Genomic DNA, 19,780 nt, shown 5'->3' with positions numbered 1-19,780 from the left:
TGCCAAGCAGGGGTGCTCGGCAGGGGTGCCTGGCGCATCTCGATCGTCCAAAAGTGTTTTGGACGGCCCGGATGCAAAGATACCGAATGAATTTTAAAAAAAAAGAAAAGGAAAAGGAAAAGATGTTTCGATCTGAGCCGTTGATTTTGACATGAACGGCCGGATTGGCCGCTCGACACCCGCTCAGCAGGGGTGCCGCTCGGCAGGGTCCCCGGTCCTCCCTCCAAAGCTTCCATTTTACTGTATTCAAGTCCACCCCATTTTAGAAAGTTGTTAGTTGAATACGAGTGGAATATACAAGTGTGGTTCTCTTCTGATCTCGAATTCAAGCTTTACCAAAAAAAATACTACTATCAATACAAATTCCAACACTATAATAAGTGATCTCGGTAAGTATTAAAAGTCGACAATTTCGATCATCAATACAAGCTCTCAACAAGAATTCACAAATACTAAACCAATTGAACGGTCTGGTCTCTCGTTAAGAAGCACACCCTTGTTCAGAGTTGGTATCTATGGGCTTTTTCGGCGGTTAATTAAGTTTGCTTACGGCAGCTCAACGAGCCAATTCAGACAACAATTCCATTGTCATCGGACGAATATCTGATGACCTCCCCCTTTCATCCGACGGTCCAAAGCGAGATGATCACGAAGACCCAATCAATCTACGCTCCCCCACTACCTGTTGAAAACAGCATTAATAAGCCTAGGATCACCGAACGGTTTCCACCGCTCGATGTGGGACCCAGAAAAACACATAAATTTTGAAATATTATTTATGGGACCCTGTAAAATTCAGCGCAATCGCTTATTGATAGGTATGCTTGCTAAATTCGTAAGGGCGAAATTGTTTGCCCTTACAATTAGTTTCAAATATTTTAAAATTTACGAATATTTTTTGCATTTTTATTGGATCCGAAAATGGACATAGAGTGGTGGTAGAATAGAGCGGTGGAAGCCGTGCAGTGATATCAGCACAACTAAAAAAACAGTACACTCCAAAATTTAAACGAAATATACGGATTACTAGTAAACCAAAAAAAAGAAAAAAGACAAGAAATGTGAAAAGAAAAGAAAAGAAAGATGGTGACTGGTAGTGGAAATAATAAAAGCTCGAACAAATGGAAAATTGGAGTCTTCTTTGCCCCACTCCAACCTGTTACTCCACCAGATTTTCCACCTCCGATTTAGGGTTTTGACTCTTTCTCCTCTCCTCCGATTTGTCTCTCTTCCTCTCCCTCTTCACGGTGATTTCTCTGCTTCATTACTAATGGGTTGTCTTTGGTCTTCTTTTTTTGTTTAATCTTCTTTAGCTATTTCTTTGATCTCCGCTTATACCTACCGCTGATTTCCGTTTTAACTCAGCTCCGGTTACCTTTTTACAGCTACTATATGTTGTTTTGTGTTGCTTTGTTCAGTTTTTAGTGTTCAATTTTGGTTCTCTGTGATGTTTGTGGCTTTGCATGTGACACTTGGTTTGTTGGGTTTTTGGTAATTAAGGTTTGTTTCTGTTGAGATTTTGTTTTGGTATGTGGAATCTGCAAGTTGATGTGGAAGTGGATTTGGATTTGAACGGTTGAATTCAGCTCATGATCTAGTGTTTGGAAATCTGCTCCGTGGTCTATCATTTACTTGATTTCGTTTGTTAAAATGTTGTTGATATTTGATCTTTGTTTATTGAGTTTTTCGGGTTGAAATTAGTTGGGCAGCAGATTTGTGAGTGAAGAAATGATCTTCAAGTAGAGCTGCTGAAGTGTTGAATCAACAAGCAGTAAATACCTTGATCACTCTGGGTAGATGGTTTTAGTTTTGGAAATCTGAAAGTCCTAGTTTGAAATTCTTGAGCTGTGGTTATGCTGATTTTCCATGGGTGCTGTTCCCAGTGGAATGTTGTTTGATCTCAACTTTTAAGCGAAGCCTTCTTATTTTGAACCATAAGAATGAGGAAAAAGCGCACTTATGTGTCAATCTAATGGATACGTGGGCACTGGCTGAAGGTTGACTGTTCATCATTCAACCATTAGCGACTCGGTCACTCGAGCACGTGTTGTTGATACAATTTCGATTGATGACCCTGTTTGGCTCGTGTCTTTAATATGCTTAAAGTAAGATTTACCTTCCTTTTGTCGTGGATTGCTACAGATATTAGGTGACAGCAATTTGCACATTTATTACTTGCATGTGGTTTTTCTAGCACTCTGCTTCGAGAATTCTTGTCATTGCTCACAAGCAGGGGCAGATCTAAGGAGAGGCCAGAGGGGGCACGTGCCCTCCTAGGTCGGTCCTGGCCATTTTACAATAGCACCCCTGTGAAATTTATATTATTGCATTATTGTAATGATCCTTATGTAATTACCATAGTGCCACTCTATTAACCTCAACAACAAGGAATATTAGTCCCTCCTAATTACGCATCTCTTTAAGAATATGTTTCTTTGAAATGTAGGGCTGTTGAGTTTTGATTTCAATGTGAGTGTTAGTTTGTTTTTGTCTTTTTAGATGATTTTGATTTCTCCAATTAATGCGTTGATTGTTGGTGAAAATTATGATTTTGCACCTTCAACTATTTGACTAGATTAAATTCTAAAGAAAAAAAAGTAGAATCTAATTAGGTTTTTTGAATGAATTTCCCGTGTTATTTGGGTGGGTAGGGCTTTTGACTGGGTTCGATCCAATCCTATGATATAGTAGTATGAGTGCTCCTCTCTGCCAAAATCTTGGCTCCTCCACAGCTCTCAAGTTATTGTACGAGGGAAATTCAGAGATGACAAAATTCAATGAAATGTCGCGATATTATGCCATCTATTGACATGATATAGTTGGCGTGAGTAATTCGATGGAACGTCGGAAATAATTTGCATGGGCATGAAGTAAATGAAAGAAAGAAGTGTGGGAAAGAACGTAAAAAGTTTGTGATTTTATGTTTGCCTTCATTTTCTTCCAGTGAGCTCCAGTTGTAGGTTATTTTTCAATATGTGATTGACCTCTGCCTAAGTAGATGACATGGAGGAGATCCATTAGAAGTTAATCGTGGTATGATTTAGCAGGAATGAGAAAGGAATACATTTTTTTTGGCGTTTTAGTAGGAATGAGAAAAGAATACATTTTTTTTGACTCATGTGGAAGAAATTGCGTAAAAGAATGTCACAAGCCAAGAGTGGAAAAGAAAGAGTAATACCAGCTCGTATGGGGAGGCTGCCAAGATTTGATGTTATCTTACAGGATTAAACTTCCATTTTAAGTGCATAACAGAGTAATGAGCTTATGCATAGGATTTAGGAAGTCATAATAAGCAAAATTCCTTAAACTCAATATTTAACCCGGGTATGAGCATCAAATTGGAGTATATACCTGAAGGGACCCACATATTTGGTGTTTGGTTAAAATTTTTAATGCAATTCGGCTATAATCCCACAAAGTCCGGGATATGTATAACACGGCGGGGTGTGTGCTATTATTAATCCTGTCACTAGTTATCCCATGGGACTTTGTATCCCGTGGAATTATATATTCCTTCATTATTAGTCCCGTCAAATAAACCAGGCCAAATGGTTCTTAATAACCTGTCAGAACTCGTTTTTGCTATGAGAAGTTTAGTTTGGAACATGCAGCACTATTGCCAGAGTTTCACCGTACATGCCAATTTGTTAAAAGTTAACTACATGGATATTTACTAGTTGAAGTAGTTTTTTGGTATTTTTTCTTGCTTGTGTTGGAGATCAGCAATGGTGGTTTATTGTTTTCCTTAAAATTGGAACATAATATAGAACTCATCATAGAGCATTTGACATATTTTGTCCCGAATAAGAGCACATTCCTCAAAAAAAATATAGAAGGGAAAGTTATTAAGATTGCCATGACGATAAGATGTGCATATCACTACCGTCCATATGAGCCAGAGAGGGAAAAAGGCCATGTTTCCTATGTCTGGATCCCATTATTTTGCATCCGCTGGACCTACATCTGCATAACTGAGACCGTGACACTACAATGTTAAACCTTTAGTGAATACATCCCTCTGGTGGGTGTGCTTGAAACTGCAAGTATTTGTTAGTACATGACTTACCTTTACATTACCATTACCACTGATCCCTTTCCGTTACTATGACCAGTGTTCATCCTTTAAAATTTGATCTGTGACTCATCATTTTTTGTTTACTGAACCTGATGCAAAATGTTTTTAATTTTTTATGCTTGGAAGTCATGTTTTACTAAGTCTATTTATCGCTCTAAGTTTTATCATGCTGCAGATCATGTATACCAATCTCCAGCGGGTGCACACAGGGGCTTTCAGTTTTTTCCTTAGGCGTGTTTTTTCTTTCTAAACCCTTCCCCTTATGGTACATTAAAATAAACTGGGTAACCTGGCTGCATTCTGGTATGTGGGAGTATTCGGGTTTAGAATTTTCACTTGGTTTGGTCTAGTTATATTGGAGTAATTGCTGGGGGCTTCTGCTTCCTTGGGCTGATCTTATCTGGGGATAGGTGTAAGATTACCCTTCTTCTCCCAGCTGAGAACTGGGTGTTGTCAACCGAGTGGGCTTTCAGGTGTGATGATCCTGCGCATCACTGATTCTGTGATTATTGTAATTCTGTGCTACAATAAAACCTCGGCTTCATGCTTGCTTCTTAAGAAATGTCTTTGGATCTGCATGCATATTTCTTGGCTCCCCGCTAAGTATAAGTACATTCACTTGTGCTTAAGGCAATCATAATATGGGTTAAGCCGTTCAGCGCTTTCTGTAATTGTGCTTAAGGCAATCATAATATGGGTCAAGCAGTTCAGTACTTTCTGTAATCTTTTACTTCCCTTTCTTCTTGCATACCCTGATGGTTTGAATACATGCATCAGCAAGTAGTGCTGAAGAACAGTACTTTCATTGAAAAGCTACTTTTCGCTATGTGAGCTCAACTCTTGCATATTTTGGTATTTCTGTTGGATGCTGTTTTTTTTTCTCGATTCAATTCCAAGAACAGGTGTGTCAGTGACTCAGTATGTTTGAGTTAGTTTGTCAACAAATTTTCTTTTCCTTTTTTCTTTTGTTCTTGGGGGTTTCCAAATTTAATTGCACACTATCTTGATTGAGGCGTTTGGCAGTTTTACAGGTCAACAAACAAATAGCTATTTGATGGATTCTTTTCTTTTGGTAATGGATTAAGCACGAGTCTTTGAAGCACAAGATTCAGTAAAGTTATGGGTTTCTACCTTCTAATGGTATTCTAGTTGAACATTCCTTCCATTCACACTATTTTTACTGTTGGAAGTGTAACATTGTACTCCCTTTTCCAGTTTTTCTAATAGGATGCTCTTGACACATGCTGTTGCACAAAAAAAATCCTTATGCGTTTCAGATGTTGAGCTACGGAGTTCTTATTCTGGGTAGCTGTCTCCGCTCATTTGACTACATGTTGCTCTTCTAGGAGAGATCTCTAAGTTGAAGATACTACTGCAGTTCGTGCCAACTGTGGATCACAGATGGATGACAGTGGGCATCGTGAAAATGGACGACACAAACCACCTCAGGGTCAGGTACCAGAGTAGTTTGTTTGTTTGAAATTAATTACACATATTGGGTTTTTTATGCAGGAATGCTATAGTATTTTTAGCCTCTAAAATTTCCGGTTTGTTTCAGTGGTTTATGCAGCATCAACCTTCCATGAAGCAGATAATGGCCATCATGGCCGAAAGAGATGCTGCCATTCAAGAAAGAAATCTAGCTGTTTCTGAGAAAAAAACAGCCATGGCTGAGCGAGACATGGCTATCCTACAGCGCGACTCAGCAATTTCCGAACGGAACAGTGCCATTATGGAACGAGATAATGCCATTGCGACCCTACAATATCGTGAAACCACAATGACCAGCGGCAATATGTCCCCATGTCCCCCAGGATGCCAAATATCCCGCGGTGTGAAGCACATGCACCACCCCCAGCAACACAACATACACCATCAACCCCACATGAGTGATTCTCCTTACAATTCAAGGGAAATGCATGCTAGTGAGCCCCTCCCGATGTCGCCAGTTCCCTCAGAGCCTGCAAAGCCTAGGCGAACTAATAAAAGACCGAAGGAGCCCAAGGCGACGACATCCAACAAAAAGCCTTCCAAATCTACAAAAAGGGTTAAAAGGGAGGGAGAAGACCTGAATAAGCTTGTGTTTGATAAATCCCATGACTGGAATGGCGAACAAGAAATTGGTTTCTCTAATAAGCCTGACTGGAAGGATAAGGACCTCGGGTTGAACCAGGTGGCGTTTGACGAGTCCATGCCTGTGCCTGTTTGCTCATGCACTGGAGTTCTTCGTCCGTGCTATAAGTGGGGGAATGGAGGGTGGCAGTCTTCGTGTTGCACCACCACCATCTCGGTATATCCGCTGCCAGCTGTGCCTAATAAGAAGCACGCGAGGGTTGGCGGGAGGAAGATGAGTGGAAGTGCATTCAACAAGTTGCTTAGCCGGCTTGCATCAGAAGGTCATGATCTATCGCATCCGATAGATCTTAGGGAGCATTGGGCAAAGCACGGAACGAACCGCTACATCACTATTAAGTAGAATGCAAGAGATGTTGGATGGGTGGGGGAAACAAATTGGTAGCAGATTAAGAAGGCAGGTATGGATTCTTGGTTCTTTTGGTCATAGGTAAATGGAAATGTATCATTACGGAAGTAACAGCAACTGTTGAATAAGTAACAGCCATTCAAGTGCTGCTCACGTTCTCTTCGTTTTGCTGTGTTTTGTAACCTATACTTCATATGGCTGTTTTATCATTCTCTTGGGTTCAGCTATAGTTGATTGTGGTGAACATGAGGCATCTATTCCTGTAAGTTAGGTAATTTCAAGGTTCGAAGTCTTGTTGTACAAGTGTTATAACATTCTAGGTAGGGTCATTGTCATGTACTCAGACTTCAGTTAGCTGTGTTTTCTCAGCTCACTGGTACCATATGACTGATGACCCAGAAGCTGTAAAACTAGTGTTAATATTTCAGAAGTTCATGTTTCAGCATTTATGGTTTTATTTGGGAGAATCATTTGTGGTCCATTTATTGACTTATTTCCTTAATGTTCAAACTTGTGCTTATTTGATAAGCTGTTGATTCATCAAATTAACAAACTAAGCTTGAATAGATTTTGAAGCTTGTTAAGCTTTACCACTGGTCCGCTGCACCCCTTCCGCCAGCCTCCCCACCACCCTCTATCCCTACCTCTTGTGGATGTGGATTGGGAACTCTGCGCATTTGTGAATTGACCATCACCAATGTGCGGTGGATCAAATCCCTGTGAGTGTTGATTTCTTAAGCAACAGTTGAGATAGCAACGACTAGTTTTTCCAAACACCATTTCCATGATAGAAATGATAGTTTCCAACATTGGAACTTCTTTTTGGGTGACTTGATTTTGATGGTATGTTTGTTTAGATCTTTCGATCTTGTTTTCTTTTGTGTAGTTTTATTTGCTCTTCCAGAAAAAAAAAATTCCCATTTGAAATCAACTCATTTTCAAACAAACTTCACTATACTAATGAGGATCAAAGAGATTAGAAAAGATTCAAAGAGATTTTCTATGGGGAGGGGTGGGGGAGAAATTCAAATACCATCTCGTTGATTGGGACACAGTCTGTGTGCCCATTAGAGAGGGAGGTTTGGATGTGAGAAAGTTAAAGTTGTTCAATCAAGTTTTGTTGGGCAAATGACTTTGGAGATTTGCGTGTGAAAGAGAGAGATGGTGGAGGAAGGTAGTAGCTACGAAGTATGGCTGCGAATGGGGGGATTGGTCATCTTTGCAAGTGCGTTTGCCTTATGGGGTGGCGCTTTGGAGGGGAATAATGAATGGGTGGGATGCTTTTAAAAAAATACTTATTTGGCGGTAGGTGATGGGAAAAGGGTTTTGTTTTGGGAGCATGTGTGGTGTGGGGAAGTGAGTTTGCGGGAAGTATTTCCAAGTATTTTTATGTTGGCTTGTGACAGGGAAGCTAGCGTATTTGATTGTCTCCATTTTCAAGAAGGAGATATAGTTTGGGACATCCATTTGCGAAGAGATGTTAATGAGTGGGAGGAAGAGGATTTGTTGGCTTTGATTTCTAGAGTGTATGATATTAGAAGGATAGGAGAAGGGGAGGATGAGGTGCAGTGAAATTTATCAAAAGATGGTTCTTTTCATGTGATATCCTACTATCAATCTCTTTGTGGGAGGGGTAACCCTTCATTTCCTTGGCAAGCAATTTGGAAGTCGATAGCGCCATTGAAGGTAAGTTTTTTTTTTGTGGTGTGCGGCTCAAGATAAAATTCTCACCATTGACAAATTAATCCGAAGGCAAATTATTATCGTCAATTGGTGTTGTATGTGCAAAAAAGATGCAAAGACTGTTGATCATCTCCTTATTCATTGCCCGGTGGCATAGAAACTTTGGACCACAGTGATTTATTGGTTTGGGATTAGGTGGGCTTTATCAAGAAATGTGATGGAACTCCTAATTGCTTGAAAATGGGCTAAAGTGGGAAAGAAGAGGAAGCTGGTTTAGAATCTGATTCCTCTTTGTTTAATGTGGATCATATGACAGAAAAGAAATTCTAGATGCTTCGAAAGGGATGAAAAACCGTTGCATAAGTTTTGTGGTAAATAGTTTATATAGTTGGGACAAGACAAATTGTTATCCGTCTCTTGACCATTTCTCAAATTGGTTTGAACTTTTCCTTTCGCATGAAAATGTATAGGGCCTTTTTATCGTATGACACCTTTTTGTATATGGCATTCTCTTAATGCATTCTTTCTAATATATTTATTTACTTTTCAAAAAAAAAAAAAAACTAATGAGGATCAAAATTATCAAATCTTAAAACAAATGTATTATGTAGCTGACTAAGTCAATTGAAATTGACTCACTGAACATCTAATGTACGCCAGAATCAAATGCAGACGTAAGAACCCAAGCTATAAATGTGTTGGAAAAGCAAATCAAAATTTCAAACCATTAGCTCAACAACTACACAGAAGCTAATGACAGCATACATATCAAGCATACAAATCAAACAAGGCAAATACATAGCAACGTGACATTGTTTTCCAAACACAAGAAATTCACAACTCTACATCAATTTCTAGTGCAAATTGTGCAATAAATTGAGACACATGTTTTCCAGAAACAAATAGTGAACAAAAAATCAACAGCAATCACCAATCACCAATCACCAATACACTAATAACCCAGATCCTGATCTCCGACAAATCGTAGCCACATATTCAGGCATGATTTACTTTACATAACTTCATCAAAATTAGAAATTCGTATCAGGGAGAGACGTTGGGGAAAAAGAAGGCTTGGATAGAGGAGGGGTCTGTGTTGACAAGTGAACGGAAGAGATTACCCATCTCAGTTCAACTCGTCAATCCAGACGCTTACTCAACCCGAGTTCAGATGCTTGATCAGCCCATTCACATACATCCCCACAAACACCTCCGTAGCATCAGGATCACCATTCAAACCGGGCATTGGGCCACCTGGCCATAGACATTTCGGTGTTTGTGTCAGATCACAAAAGTTCAGCACAAATGTATCAGACAGGGATAACTGTGATTTCTTTGAGCTCATCATCCACAAACACCACAGAATACCCACCTCCCGGAAAATAGAGAGCCAAAAGATTTAAAAGAGTACCAAACCAAGAAAGCATATATACGGAGTATATCTCTAAAACAAATCTGGAGTTGTTTCTACCCAAAGTTATATTTACTCAAATCATGTGACAAACTCAAACACATCTTAGTCATATCATCGACCCACAAATATACAAATTAGTTCAAAGCCTCAGACCGTCCTAGTTCAAGAATTTCAGCACCATAGCAAAAATATTAAACCTTGCATTTTCAGTGAAATTCAAAAGTTGTCATCATAGGCTCTCTATAAATCCACAACCGAAGAAAATATACAAAAAAAATATGCAGAATGACAATTTCATAGTGTCAGAAAAGAGGTATCAGCACTAAATAAATCAGACAGGGATAACTGTATACTGGTATGTTTCTCCTCATCCACACCTACATGACCTAAGAAACAAATAAAACAAAACCAACCAAAAAAATCTTCTACTGATCAAGCAGGAGAGGCATCAGATCTTCCTATTCGAGTGAGAATCATAATACCCAGATAAATCCGAGTATTCAACTCAAAAAAAAAAAGTTCATCAATTGGCCCCTTTTCAGGATCTGGGTAGTTACAGATAAGAACATTCGCAGGCATAAATCTATATATACGTACAAATATAAGCAAACATACAGATTCCCAGCTCAAAAGTAATAAAAAAAAAAAGTGATCGAAAGTTTTCTAGCTCAACGTAACGCACGCGATCGAGATAAAAGGGAGGAAAAACGTCAACTTTTCCACGAGTTTTCGCAGGAAACAAACAGAAAACAAAGATCCTCGAATACGAGAATTGAATTGGTGATGGATTGAGAGGAGGGGCTAAGGGTGAAGTGGGATTCGTAGTCTAAAAAATCTAGGGTTTTGAGAAATTAGCCATGGATGTGTGTGATTTTATAAGGTTCTTTATCTAGGGTTTTGAGAGTAGTAGTTCGGTTGTGTGGGTTTTGGGCCGAGCTGGTTAAAATGGTAAATTGGAGGCCCATATCAACTTGATGGACCTGAGTTAATAATAGAAGCCCGTGGGTATGAAAAAACTATGCTTAGGAAACTATGCATAGGCTTACCTGTAATTATCTAGTATTTATTTTTTATTAGTTTTAAACCTTTACATGCATGGCCCCCAAAACGGATTAGGTATGAAATAGGAACCACTGCAGTTGGTTGGCTGCCTACCACTCTCCTCCTTTAGGAGGAGGAGGTTCGAGTTCCTCCGTGGGTAGTTTGGGATCAGGACTATGGATAATTCCTATACCTCGAACTAACTTAACACACTCCGCTAATTATACCGTGTGGGGAAAAAAAAAAAAGTATGAAATAATGACTCAACAAAGAGTTTTTCGGGTTGAACCTCAAGGGTTAGTCCAGATGGTTGGTGAGTATGTTTTCCATATAGTTGTTCAAGATTCGATCATTAAGTTAGACCGCATGAAAGTATTTTATTTTCAATTCCCTTAGTCCTGACGTAAACGACTTGCCTTTGATTGAACGAGTAAGATGATTAGTTGAGATGTGTATAAGCTGGCTCGAATATACCTGACCGCCGTACAAAAATAAAAGCAAGTAGTTCATAATGCGGCCCTCTTGTACAAGAAATCTCGGTTCCGTCTATGCATAAGGGTGTCCGAGTTGTGTGCAAAAATTGTGTTCGTAGTTTTTTTTTCCCCCTGAAAGCTAGTGGCAGTTTTGTCATTCTCCAACCAAAGAAAAATCTGGTAGACAGGGTCACGTGTTTAACCCAGCAGGATCTCTCACCAAAGTACTTTACATTGCCCCTCGGAGGATAAAACCCCGCAGAATCCCCAAAAAAGCCTCGCGAAAAAGAGAGAAAAATCTGAGTGACAGTGACAAGTAAAGGCAAATTTCACTTACACCCTCTCTCAGGTTTGTCTTAGTAATGGATACCCCTCACGTAGGAGAAATAACTATCAAACCCTTATAGTGCCAATGTTCATCTGACTGACACCAACTAATTACTGCTCGACCAAATGCATGATGAAATTAGCTAGTAAAAGTGACTTACATTGGTGGATATACTTTTTTTAATAATATAATGAGTAATAGAAAAAGCTCACAATTTTCATTTTTTGACCCAAAAGTAATAAATTTGTGTTTTCTAAAAAAGAAATAGTTTTATCGAGTAGTTAAAAATAAATAGTTATGATTGAATTCTCCCCTCCCCCTTTATTTTTCTTTTTTTATTTATCAAAATAGCTCACTCAATGGGTAACAAAAGTCATTTTGAGTAAAAAAAAGAGAGTTGATAATATTTATTATTTTTTGTTATCAGAATGGGTGAATATATTTAGATATGAATAACTTTTGATTCATTCCATCACGTGTTTGGACAGACAAACCAAGATACAGATTCAGCACCTTAAGTTCATATTTCCTGCACCTAATTTCAGTTTAATCACCTACATATATACCCAGCTTCAGCACCTAGGTAATTGTTTTTAGCATAGAAACTGCGTTTGAGCAACTATTTTTAGGACACAAATAGTTAATTAGAGCTTCTAGCCACCAATTTCACTATTCTAAACCAGGTATTGAAATCTGATTCAAGAACATGTGAATTTTTCACTGATTATTGCACCAGAAGAATCTAAAAATTGCTTACCAAAAATTAGGGGTGTCCGTGAAGCGCACATAAAAATCCCAAGCCGTTCATTGGTATTTCTCTTACGTGAGAGATATCTGTCATCAAGACAAACTCCAACCCGCTCATTGTTAGTATTTCTCTTGCGCCAGGGATATTCGTCATTAAGACAAACTTCATGAGCTGTCAATGAAATTTACCCTATTATAACAAAAGACAAAGAGAAGTATATATAAATTGAAAAGAAACAGAAACAAAAAAAAACTCGGTGCAAATCTAATCGTGTACCACTCCACTGCCCCAATTTATTTCCCTCTTAAAAACAAAACAATTAATAAAGTCGCATTCTCGGTCCGCCCAAAAAAAACGATCCCATTTTTTCCCCTTTCTATAAACCCTACTAGTACTACTACTGCTAGATTTCAACCAAAATAGGGTTTCGATTTGGATCTAGGGCAACGAATTCCTCCACGGCCGATTTCCCGCGATTCTCTTTGGTTTTTTTGAATTTTCAGACCGTTACTTCGTCGGGGACGGTCGGAGATGTCGGAGGTGGAGAAGAAGGTTGAGGAGGCGGAGAAGGGCGGAGAGCTGCTGTTCTGTGGGACCACCAGCTGGGACACCGTCGGCCGGAAGAAGATCGCCGGCGAATCCAACTTGGTCTCTCCGTCGAGGCTCCGGCCGCTCATCGGCGTCCACATTCGGACCGTCGTCTCCGGTTGTGGTAACCTTTTTTCATTCCTCTCAAATCTTCACTGTCACTTCTGCTTTTATTTACTGTAGTAAAGAAAGAGAAAATTGATTTTTGCACTCCGAAATTTGTCTTTGAGTGTTTGTTGGGTGTAATTCCAAGCATTTATAAGGACAAATTTTCGAGTGCATATAGAAGAAAAGGACAAATTTTGGAGTGCATATAGAAGAAAGTGGAGTGCAAAAATCATTAGCCTTTTGAAAACACAATAGAATACAACATTTAGAGTGTATTTATCAAAAAATAGAGTGCGAAAATCTTTTCCCTTTGGGGTTATTGGAAACAGTTTCTGAGGGTTTGAAAATACTATATATTTTTTCCTCAAGAATAGTTTTTTTTTTCCCAAAATAGAATAAAAAAAAGCTACTAATAGTTTAGGAAATCTGTAACGGAATACGATTTTTGATATTTGAAGTAAAATATTTAAACAGAAAGCAAAAACTATACTAACCAGAGACACTTTATTGGTGGAGACTTTGAAATGTAAAAAATGTTAAGGCACGCAACCAAGTTTACATGCATTCTTACACCCTCTCTCGCAAGTGATGGCAGGGCCCTCTAACTTGTGTTGTGGGTGTCCTTGGGTATGCCTTGATTCCCGTTTTGTTGTATGATTCATGCCTTGATGTAATGCGGTTTGTTCTTTTCGTTTTGTATGTAGCATCTTGTCATTGCGTGGCTTTGGATGTTGAAGGACGTTGTTATACTTGGGGGCGCAACGAGGCATGACTGGATTGTGCAATGCGTACACTTTGATAACTGTTTACTGCTTGATCATGTGTTAAAACCATCCGTTTCTGTGCAGAAGGGGCAACTTGGGCACGGAGATACAATTCAGCGTGATAGACCAACAGTTGTTTCAGAACTTTCGAAGTACGTTATATTGTTGCTGTGGGAAGTGCTTTTTTTTTTTGTTGTTGGATTCTTAGAAAAGTTCATATATGAATTTCGCGTCTCTGCTACTCTTTAGTCTTTACGTTTATTACCTTGAGGGTTCCTGGGTTTGAAATTTTCTGCTTCAATTTTGTCTTTAGTTTTGATAATGTAGTTTGATAAAGGTTTTTTAGGTTGCATAATTCTCCCGTGGTTTTAGAATGACCTTAAACAATTTCATGTAGTGGGTCAAGCATGAGAAGTTCGACCTACCTTAATTCTGCAATGGTGATTGCGTGTTTGCAATGTAAGTGTAGCGGAGTTCCTGATCTGCTACTTCACTGCAGCGTTTTTTGGGCAGAGCTATGAATCTTCTGCCATTTAGTCAGGGTTGATATTGTGAATGTGGGATGTGTCATATTTTAGGTGTCAGTGGAATATGATTTAAACTTAAGATTTGAGATAGAGTTAATATGGGAGGTGTTTATCATTTAGCTCATGATGTTGTTAGATTGCTAAGCTGTGCCTTTGATCGCCCCACGTACTGTCTTACTGACATCTTTTTTTTATTTTTTTATTTTTTATTACTTCCTCCAGGCATAAAATCATTGGAGCAGGGTCTGGAAGGAGCCATACTGTGGTCGTAACTAAAGACGCAATCTCCTTTGCCTTTGGCTGGAATAAACATGGGCAGCTGGGCTCTGGTTCCATGAAGAATGGTGGGTTTCCGTTACGGTTTGGCCTACTGATGTCTTGTGATTAACTGATAACGCAGAAAAAAATAACCCTCTGCAGAGGGAGTGGTTACAATCAAGAAGTACTGGCACTTGGCTTGTCGGACACTCCCAGGCACCATGATGGACATTTGTTTAAAGTGTTTAATTATTTTTTTATTCTATTTAGGACTGCATACTTTTAGGACACTAAATCTTTGAAGGGCTGTTCTGCCTGAAATGATGTCATACATTTATTTCTTGTTGTCTTTATGTAGAAATTGAGTCATCTCCAGTGCGTTGTCTTGTTTCCGAAGTTAAAAGTGCTGTCTGTGGTGGTGATTTTACTGCGTGGTTAACTTCTGCTGAAGGAGCTTCTATATTGTATGGTTTGTGAATTTTTGTTTCCCTCTTCATACTGCTAATAATCTAGTATTTGACTTCTCCGGGTCTGAAGTTCCCATCTTCGCCGCTTGCTACCATTTACTTATGTCTCGATGATCTTGGTTTCTAGGACTGCTGGTCTACCACAATATGGACAACTTGGGCATGGAACAGACAATGAGGTATTCTATAGTAATGCAACCTGTTCCAGTTTTCCTTAATTTGCATCCTTCATGCTGTGTATACGGTCAGTTGTGAAGCACCTACACATCCTCAATTGTGTCAGCCAATGTGTTTTCTCTGACATGTTAATGGTTCAGATTCTTTAGTTTAGGGTCAAAATGTAAAGAAATTGGGACTCTCCAGAGTCTAGACTTATTCCAGACCTTTGTGTCCCTCCTCCAGACTCCTTAATTTATCTAAAAGCTCCAATACATGCATGCGCACACACACACACACACACACAAAGAGAGTGTTTATGGGTATGGGTGTGTGGCATGTGTGTGGCACTCTGCTGCTAATGCACTTAACGTGTTGTGGTTTGGTTACTCATTGTAATTTTTTTGTTCATCACAGTTCAATACAAAAGATAGCTCGGTAAGACTTGCTTATGAAGGCCAACCACGCCCAAAAGCATTAACTTCTCTTGCTGGAGAAACCATAGTGAAAGTTGCTTGTGGGACAAATCATACAGGTACTGAACTGCATAAGAGTATAAGACCTTTTTGTCAACTCTCTCCCCTTTTGCTTTCTTTTCTAGTCTTATTGACTTCACCTTTTATGTTTGGGTATCCAGTGGCTGTGGATTCAAATGGCTTTGTTTACACGTAAGGTTTACAAAAATCAGTTCATTTTTTCCACTTTCTCTCACTCTTTGTTTATGATATAAATAGTTAATGCATTTTGCAATTTCCAGGTGGGGCTTTGGTGGTTATGGAAGGTTGGTGGTTGTTTCTTTAGGTTTCAACTTTGCTACTTTGTGTGTTGCTTTTGATCAATGCTTTTGAGGACTGCCAAAGCATTCCAATTGCTGGATACGAAACCTGAGTTTTCTTACAGGAATTGTAGTCTCTTTTCCCTTTTCCATTGTCTCCTTACTTATTGAGTTCTGGGTATAGGCTTGGACATAGAGAACAGAAGGATGAGTGGCTTCCTCGCCGTGTTGATGTTTTCACAAGGCACAATGTTCTACCTCCTAATGCTGTGATTTCAGCTGGTTCTGTTAACTCTTCGTGTACTGCTGGTAGGCTTTATTGCTCCTTTATTGGTTTGTAAATCTAATTGGATCTCAAAAAGGAAATTTCTGGCTGATGTTTTTCATTCTTTGCACTGCCATCTTTTCCAATATTTGTTACTTTCAAAAGATGATTTCCGTACACAGGCTTTCTCAAACTGTTTTCTACCAAATTGGCCCTCCTGTTTTTGTTGTTCCCTTTCCTTCAACAGATTTAGGGTATTTTTTACTCTCCTTTAGGGAATGGGGTATCACTTATTACTTCAACGATAGAAATTTCTGCTATAATTCGCCTTTTTTTGGATTCTTGGATCTAATGATTATCTGTGCAGGCATGCATATATTTATATATATGTGTGTGTGTGTGTGTCTTTGCCTCTTGTGTGAATGGTGGCTTTAAGTTACCCTCTAATCAGCAATGATACAGTGTTACATACCTTAAAAACTTCTTTGTTTTTCAGGTGGAGGACAGTTGTATATGTGGGGCAAAATAAAGAGCACCGGTGATGACTGGATGTACCCTAAACCTCTGATGGATTTAAGGTCTGGTCTATTGCATTTTTTTTTCTAACATCTATTGTAAATTGGTGGCGTGTTTTGGGTTTTCTTTTACCAGTATTTAGATGTGATGCAGCTTCTATTTGCTTTCGGATCTGGTTCTATATCCTTTTGAGTCACATCATTGCTTGCTGTTGGCGCGTAATTGTGTTTATGACATATGACATTGAAACTAAGCATACGCTCTGTTGATTAATGGGGGAAATATAAGTTATTAGGTTGTTACGGGGTGAGATAGATCGTCTCATTTATGCTGGAAAAGTCCTATTTGAGCGCTGGAAAATACTTTTTCATCAAGTCGAATAAGTTGGTTATTTTGCCCTTTCAAATGTTATTGTACTGCTGCATTGATCTTGCAAGTCCTGTTTTATGATCCGAAGGTTGAGGAGGGTTTGACTGGACTCGTGTCCATAGTAATCCTACTTCCTATCAATATGTATATGCTTTCCAGTGACTCATTAGCTGCAAAATTTCTTGAAGGAGAACATCAAGGGAGTGATAGTTATGATTTGAAATGTTTGTTAAACCCAGCACAATGAAGCATGCAACATTGTATTTGTCATTCTTACAGTGGCTGGAATATACGTTGCATGGATTCCGGTGGCATGCACCATTTTGTTGGTGCTGATAATTCCTGCATAAGTTGGGGCCACGCTCAGTCTGGGGAGCTGGGATATGGACCTGCCGGACAGAAGTGAGTTTGTTTACTGCAATACTACTTTTCTTTATCTTTGAGCTTCTATAAATTATCATGTTACAAACTTTGGGTTGGTTTATGCTTTGTAGATCTTCTGCAGTTCCCAAGAAAGTAGAGATTCTTGATGGCATGCATGTCATCAGGTTGGTATTTGGTATGGGTTTGTTTGTGGGTATCTTATGCATATAATGTACTCAATGGGGGTCTATTTCTTCCACAGTGTTGCATGTGGATTTGCTCATTCCATGGTGGTCGTCGATAGAACAAACGTTGGTGACCGACTTGACCAGGTAGATACTTGTTTTTATTTCTCAAATTGATTGTTTTTCTGATTTATGGACTTCACTTCAGACTTATGAGTACTAATTTCACCTCTGTTTTTTTCAACAAAGAAAAGAACAAATGATTTGAAGGTCTTTGGAAATTATATGGTGGAATGTGCCTTGAACAATAGGAAAATATGCAATTATCTTTACATGATGCGAGGATTCTTTTTTTGTTAAAAAACTGAAAGCATCAAGTATAGATCAGTTTCTAGAGTTCCTTTGGTAATTTAACCTTGCGGTTTTTCAATTTAACTTATATTCTTGGTAGATTATTTTTGGAAGGATTTAGCATTAAGTATGTCAGGTTGATAGTCCCCATCCTTGTTGACATGCCTCTCAAACCATCTTAATCAAAGAAAACTCTGGAATGGGGTGTATGAGGAAAATCAGTTTGTGCTCTGTAATTGAGAAAGTTGCCGCATCCTTAGCTTTACACCCGAGCATTTGGTGTTATATAAACTTCTTCAATTGTTACCCGTCTGAATTCTCTGCTCCTATCTTATGTGCTTAGTGTGCACATGCTTGTTTGTTACTCTATTTTCTTAGTTTCGGTAAATAGCGCATCTTATGGTCCAGCTAATTCTCTCTTATTCTTTGGCAGCTTGACGTTTATGATGGCAAAGCTTTTGTCGAAGGTATGGTGTGATGTCGTACAATGTTTATGCTTTTCATACTAAGCTCCGTTTGTTTGAGCTTGAAGTGTTTTCCCCGAGAAACATTTCTATTAATGGTTATGTTTGGAACCCTGAAAATGATGGTGCCACTGGTTTCGGTAGGTGTGGTGTGGGTGTACTGCTGATCCTGGAAACGTTTTCCACATTTAAAGGCAAAACACATTTTCCACCTTAATCAACTCCTTTTCCGTAGACCATGGGAAAAAAAGTTTTCAGTTGCCTTCTATTTTCCCCTGCAGCAAACAGCAGAAAGCACAAAATATTTTCTAGATAATGTGCTCTGCCAAAATGACCAGAGTGTTAGCAGTGACGATGTTGCGGCCTTCAATTGTGTGACACTGTACTGAGATGTTGCACTTTGTGAGGTCATTGAGTCCGGTTATACGCTTGCTGCAGGGAGTGAAGAACCTGAAAGCAAAAATTCAGTTGCTAAGAGAACTCCCAAAAAGGGTGCTGGTAAAACATCCGAGGACTCTAAGAAGCGGAAGAAGTCAAAGGAGGATTCGTCAGAGTCAGAGGACCTAGAGGAGGATAGTGGCGATGAGAGTGAAGAGCAGGTAAATGGGAAGAAGAGTCAACGAGGTGGAAAGGCTGGTAGAGGTCGAGCCAAGTCAACGGAGACAAAAAGTAGTGGGCGTGGAAGGGGCCGCCCTCCTAAGGAGAAGAAAATTGCAGATAGTGATGAAGGCACACCGAAATCCTGTAAGAGGGGAAGAGGAAGACCCAAGAAGTCGTGAGCTTCAGTTTGCTGGGATTGATTTTGAAATTTTGTTCTCGTTTTGAGAAATGTACGAAGCAAACTTTGTAATTGACGGCTACTGTATCGGCATTGTTATTGGGACTTTTCATTTGTTTTGTTTTGTTTTCCTTTACATTCGTGAAAATATATTGTGGCCATTTGTCGAAGTAGTCCTCCGTAATTGAATTGTAATTTCTGATGGGGAGGCGGAACTTGATTGTGAGATGTGGCCTTGTACTTTTACCTCATTTCGTTAAGGGAAATGCCGTTTTCAAGTTGTGTTTGCAAGGTTTCCGAGGGGAAAAAAAAGGTTGGCGTTCACATTGGTGCTTATGGTGAATTTGCTACAATAGTTCTCTTTGTACTATGTATATATGAACCCATAAAATTTCTCATTTGCTTACACACCCACTTAATAGAGTAACTTTAATCTTAATTAAAAAATGCCCTTGTTTTCAAAAGCGGTAATGATTTTTATACGGCCGTTTTTTATAAACGAACTTCATTTTTTGTCCTTTAGTAACACTACAAGACAAGAAATAGAGTCCATTTATGCACAAAAGAGTGAAAATCATTTTTCTTTCAAAAAAAAACCTAAA

The 19,780-nt window shown here is 39.0% G+C and overlaps 2 protein-coding genes and 4 non-coding genes across 15 annotated transcripts; 2 read left to right on the top strand and 4 right to left on the bottom strand.

Annotated features, from left to right (window-relative positions):
• Positions 1-1,068: 1,068 nt before the first annotated feature.
• Positions 1,069-7,002, top strand: LOC131330946 (protein BASIC PENTACYSTEINE6). Of its 10 annotated transcripts, none has more exons than XM_058364709.1 (4): positions 1,069-1,247; positions 5,099-5,215; positions 5,422-5,530; positions 5,634-7,002. In XM_058364709.1, the coding sequence occupies exons 3-4, from the start codon at positions 5,477-5,479 to the stop codon at positions 6,549-6,551; spliced, it is 972 nt and encodes a 323-aa protein (XP_058220692.1). In that variant the 5' UTR covers positions 1,069-1,247; positions 5,099-5,215; positions 5,422-5,476; the 3' UTR covers positions 6,552-7,002. The 10 variants fall into 10 exon arrangements, with proteins under 10 accessions (XP_058220692.1, XP_058220686.1, XP_058220689.1 ...); XM_058364703.1 differs by having other exon boundaries at positions 1,087-1,247; positions 5,353-5,530; XM_058364706.1 differs by having other exon boundaries at positions 1,087-1,247; positions 5,303-5,530.
• A 2,512-nt stretch (positions 7,003-9,514) lies between these two features.
• Positions 9,515-9,596, bottom strand: LOC131331711 (small nucleolar RNA R38). Its single transcript, XR_009201510.1, has one exon. It is a non-coding gene; the product is annotated as a small nucleolar RNA R38 (small nucleolar RNA).
• Positions 9,597-9,798: 202 nt separating this feature from the next.
• On the bottom strand, positions 9,799-9,891 carry LOC131331597 (small nucleolar RNA snoR20a). The gene has a single exon (XR_009201411.1). It is a non-coding gene; the product is annotated as a small nucleolar RNA snoR20a (small nucleolar RNA).
• A 58-nt stretch (positions 9,892-9,949) lies between these two features.
• On the bottom strand, positions 9,950-10,033 carry LOC131331712 (small nucleolar RNA R38). Its single transcript, XR_009201511.1, has one exon. It is a non-coding gene; the product is annotated as a small nucleolar RNA R38 (small nucleolar RNA).
• Positions 10,034-10,099: 66 nt separating this feature from the next.
• On the bottom strand, positions 10,100-10,171 carry LOC131331594 (small nucleolar RNA snoR64a). The gene has a single exon (XR_009201409.1). It is a non-coding gene; the product is annotated as a small nucleolar RNA snoR64a (small nucleolar RNA).
• A 2,333-nt stretch (positions 10,172-12,504) lies between these two features.
• On the top strand, positions 12,505-19,456 carry LOC131330945 (uncharacterized). The gene is made up of 16 exons (XM_058364702.1): positions 12,505-12,956; positions 13,645-13,706; positions 13,789-13,856; positions 14,454-14,575; positions 14,848-14,953; positions 15,084-15,135; positions 15,530-15,647; positions 15,750-15,780; positions 15,870-15,893; positions 16,072-16,196; positions 16,649-16,730; positions 17,317-17,439; positions 17,532-17,585; positions 17,663-17,732; positions 18,370-18,403; positions 18,839-19,456. The coding sequence occupies exons 1-16, from the start codon at positions 12,776-12,778 to the stop codon at positions 19,177-19,179; spliced, it is 1,593 nt and encodes a 530-aa protein (XP_058220685.1). The 5' UTR covers positions 12,505-12,775; the 3' UTR covers positions 19,180-19,456.
• The last annotated feature ends 324 nt before the right edge of the window (positions 19,457-19,780 follow it).

Source organism: Rhododendron vialii, chromosome 6a (genome assembly GCF_030253575.1).
Source record: "Rhododendron vialii isolate Sample 1 chromosome 6a, ASM3025357v1".
Lineage (NCBI taxonomy): Eukaryota > Viridiplantae > Streptophyta > Magnoliopsida > Ericales > Ericaceae > Rhododendron > Rhododendron vialii.
Note: the sequence above shows the minus strand (reverse complement) of the source record. Positions and strands in the feature narration are given on the sequence as shown.

Coding starts and splice junctions, on each gene's coding strand:
- LOC131330946 (XM_058364709.1), top strand. CDS start 5,477: ATGGATGACAGTGGGCATCGTGAAAATGGACGACACAAACCACCTCAG. Junction 5,531..5,633: donor ACAAACCACCTCAGGGTCAG/GTACCAGAGTAG, acceptor GGTTTGTTTCAG/TGGTTTATGCAGCATCAACC.
- LOC131330945 (XM_058364702.1), top strand. CDS start 12,776: ATGTCGGAGGTGGAGAAGAAGGTTGAGGAGGCGGAGAAGGGCGGAGAG. Junction 14,576..14,847: donor CTCTGGTTCCATGAAGAATG/GTGGGTTTCCGT, acceptor GTCTTTATGTAG/AAATTGAGTCATCTCCAGTG. Junction 15,894..16,071: donor GGCTTTGGTGGTTATGGAAG/GTTGGTGGTTGT, acceptor TTCTGGGTATAG/GCTTGGACATAGAGAACAGA.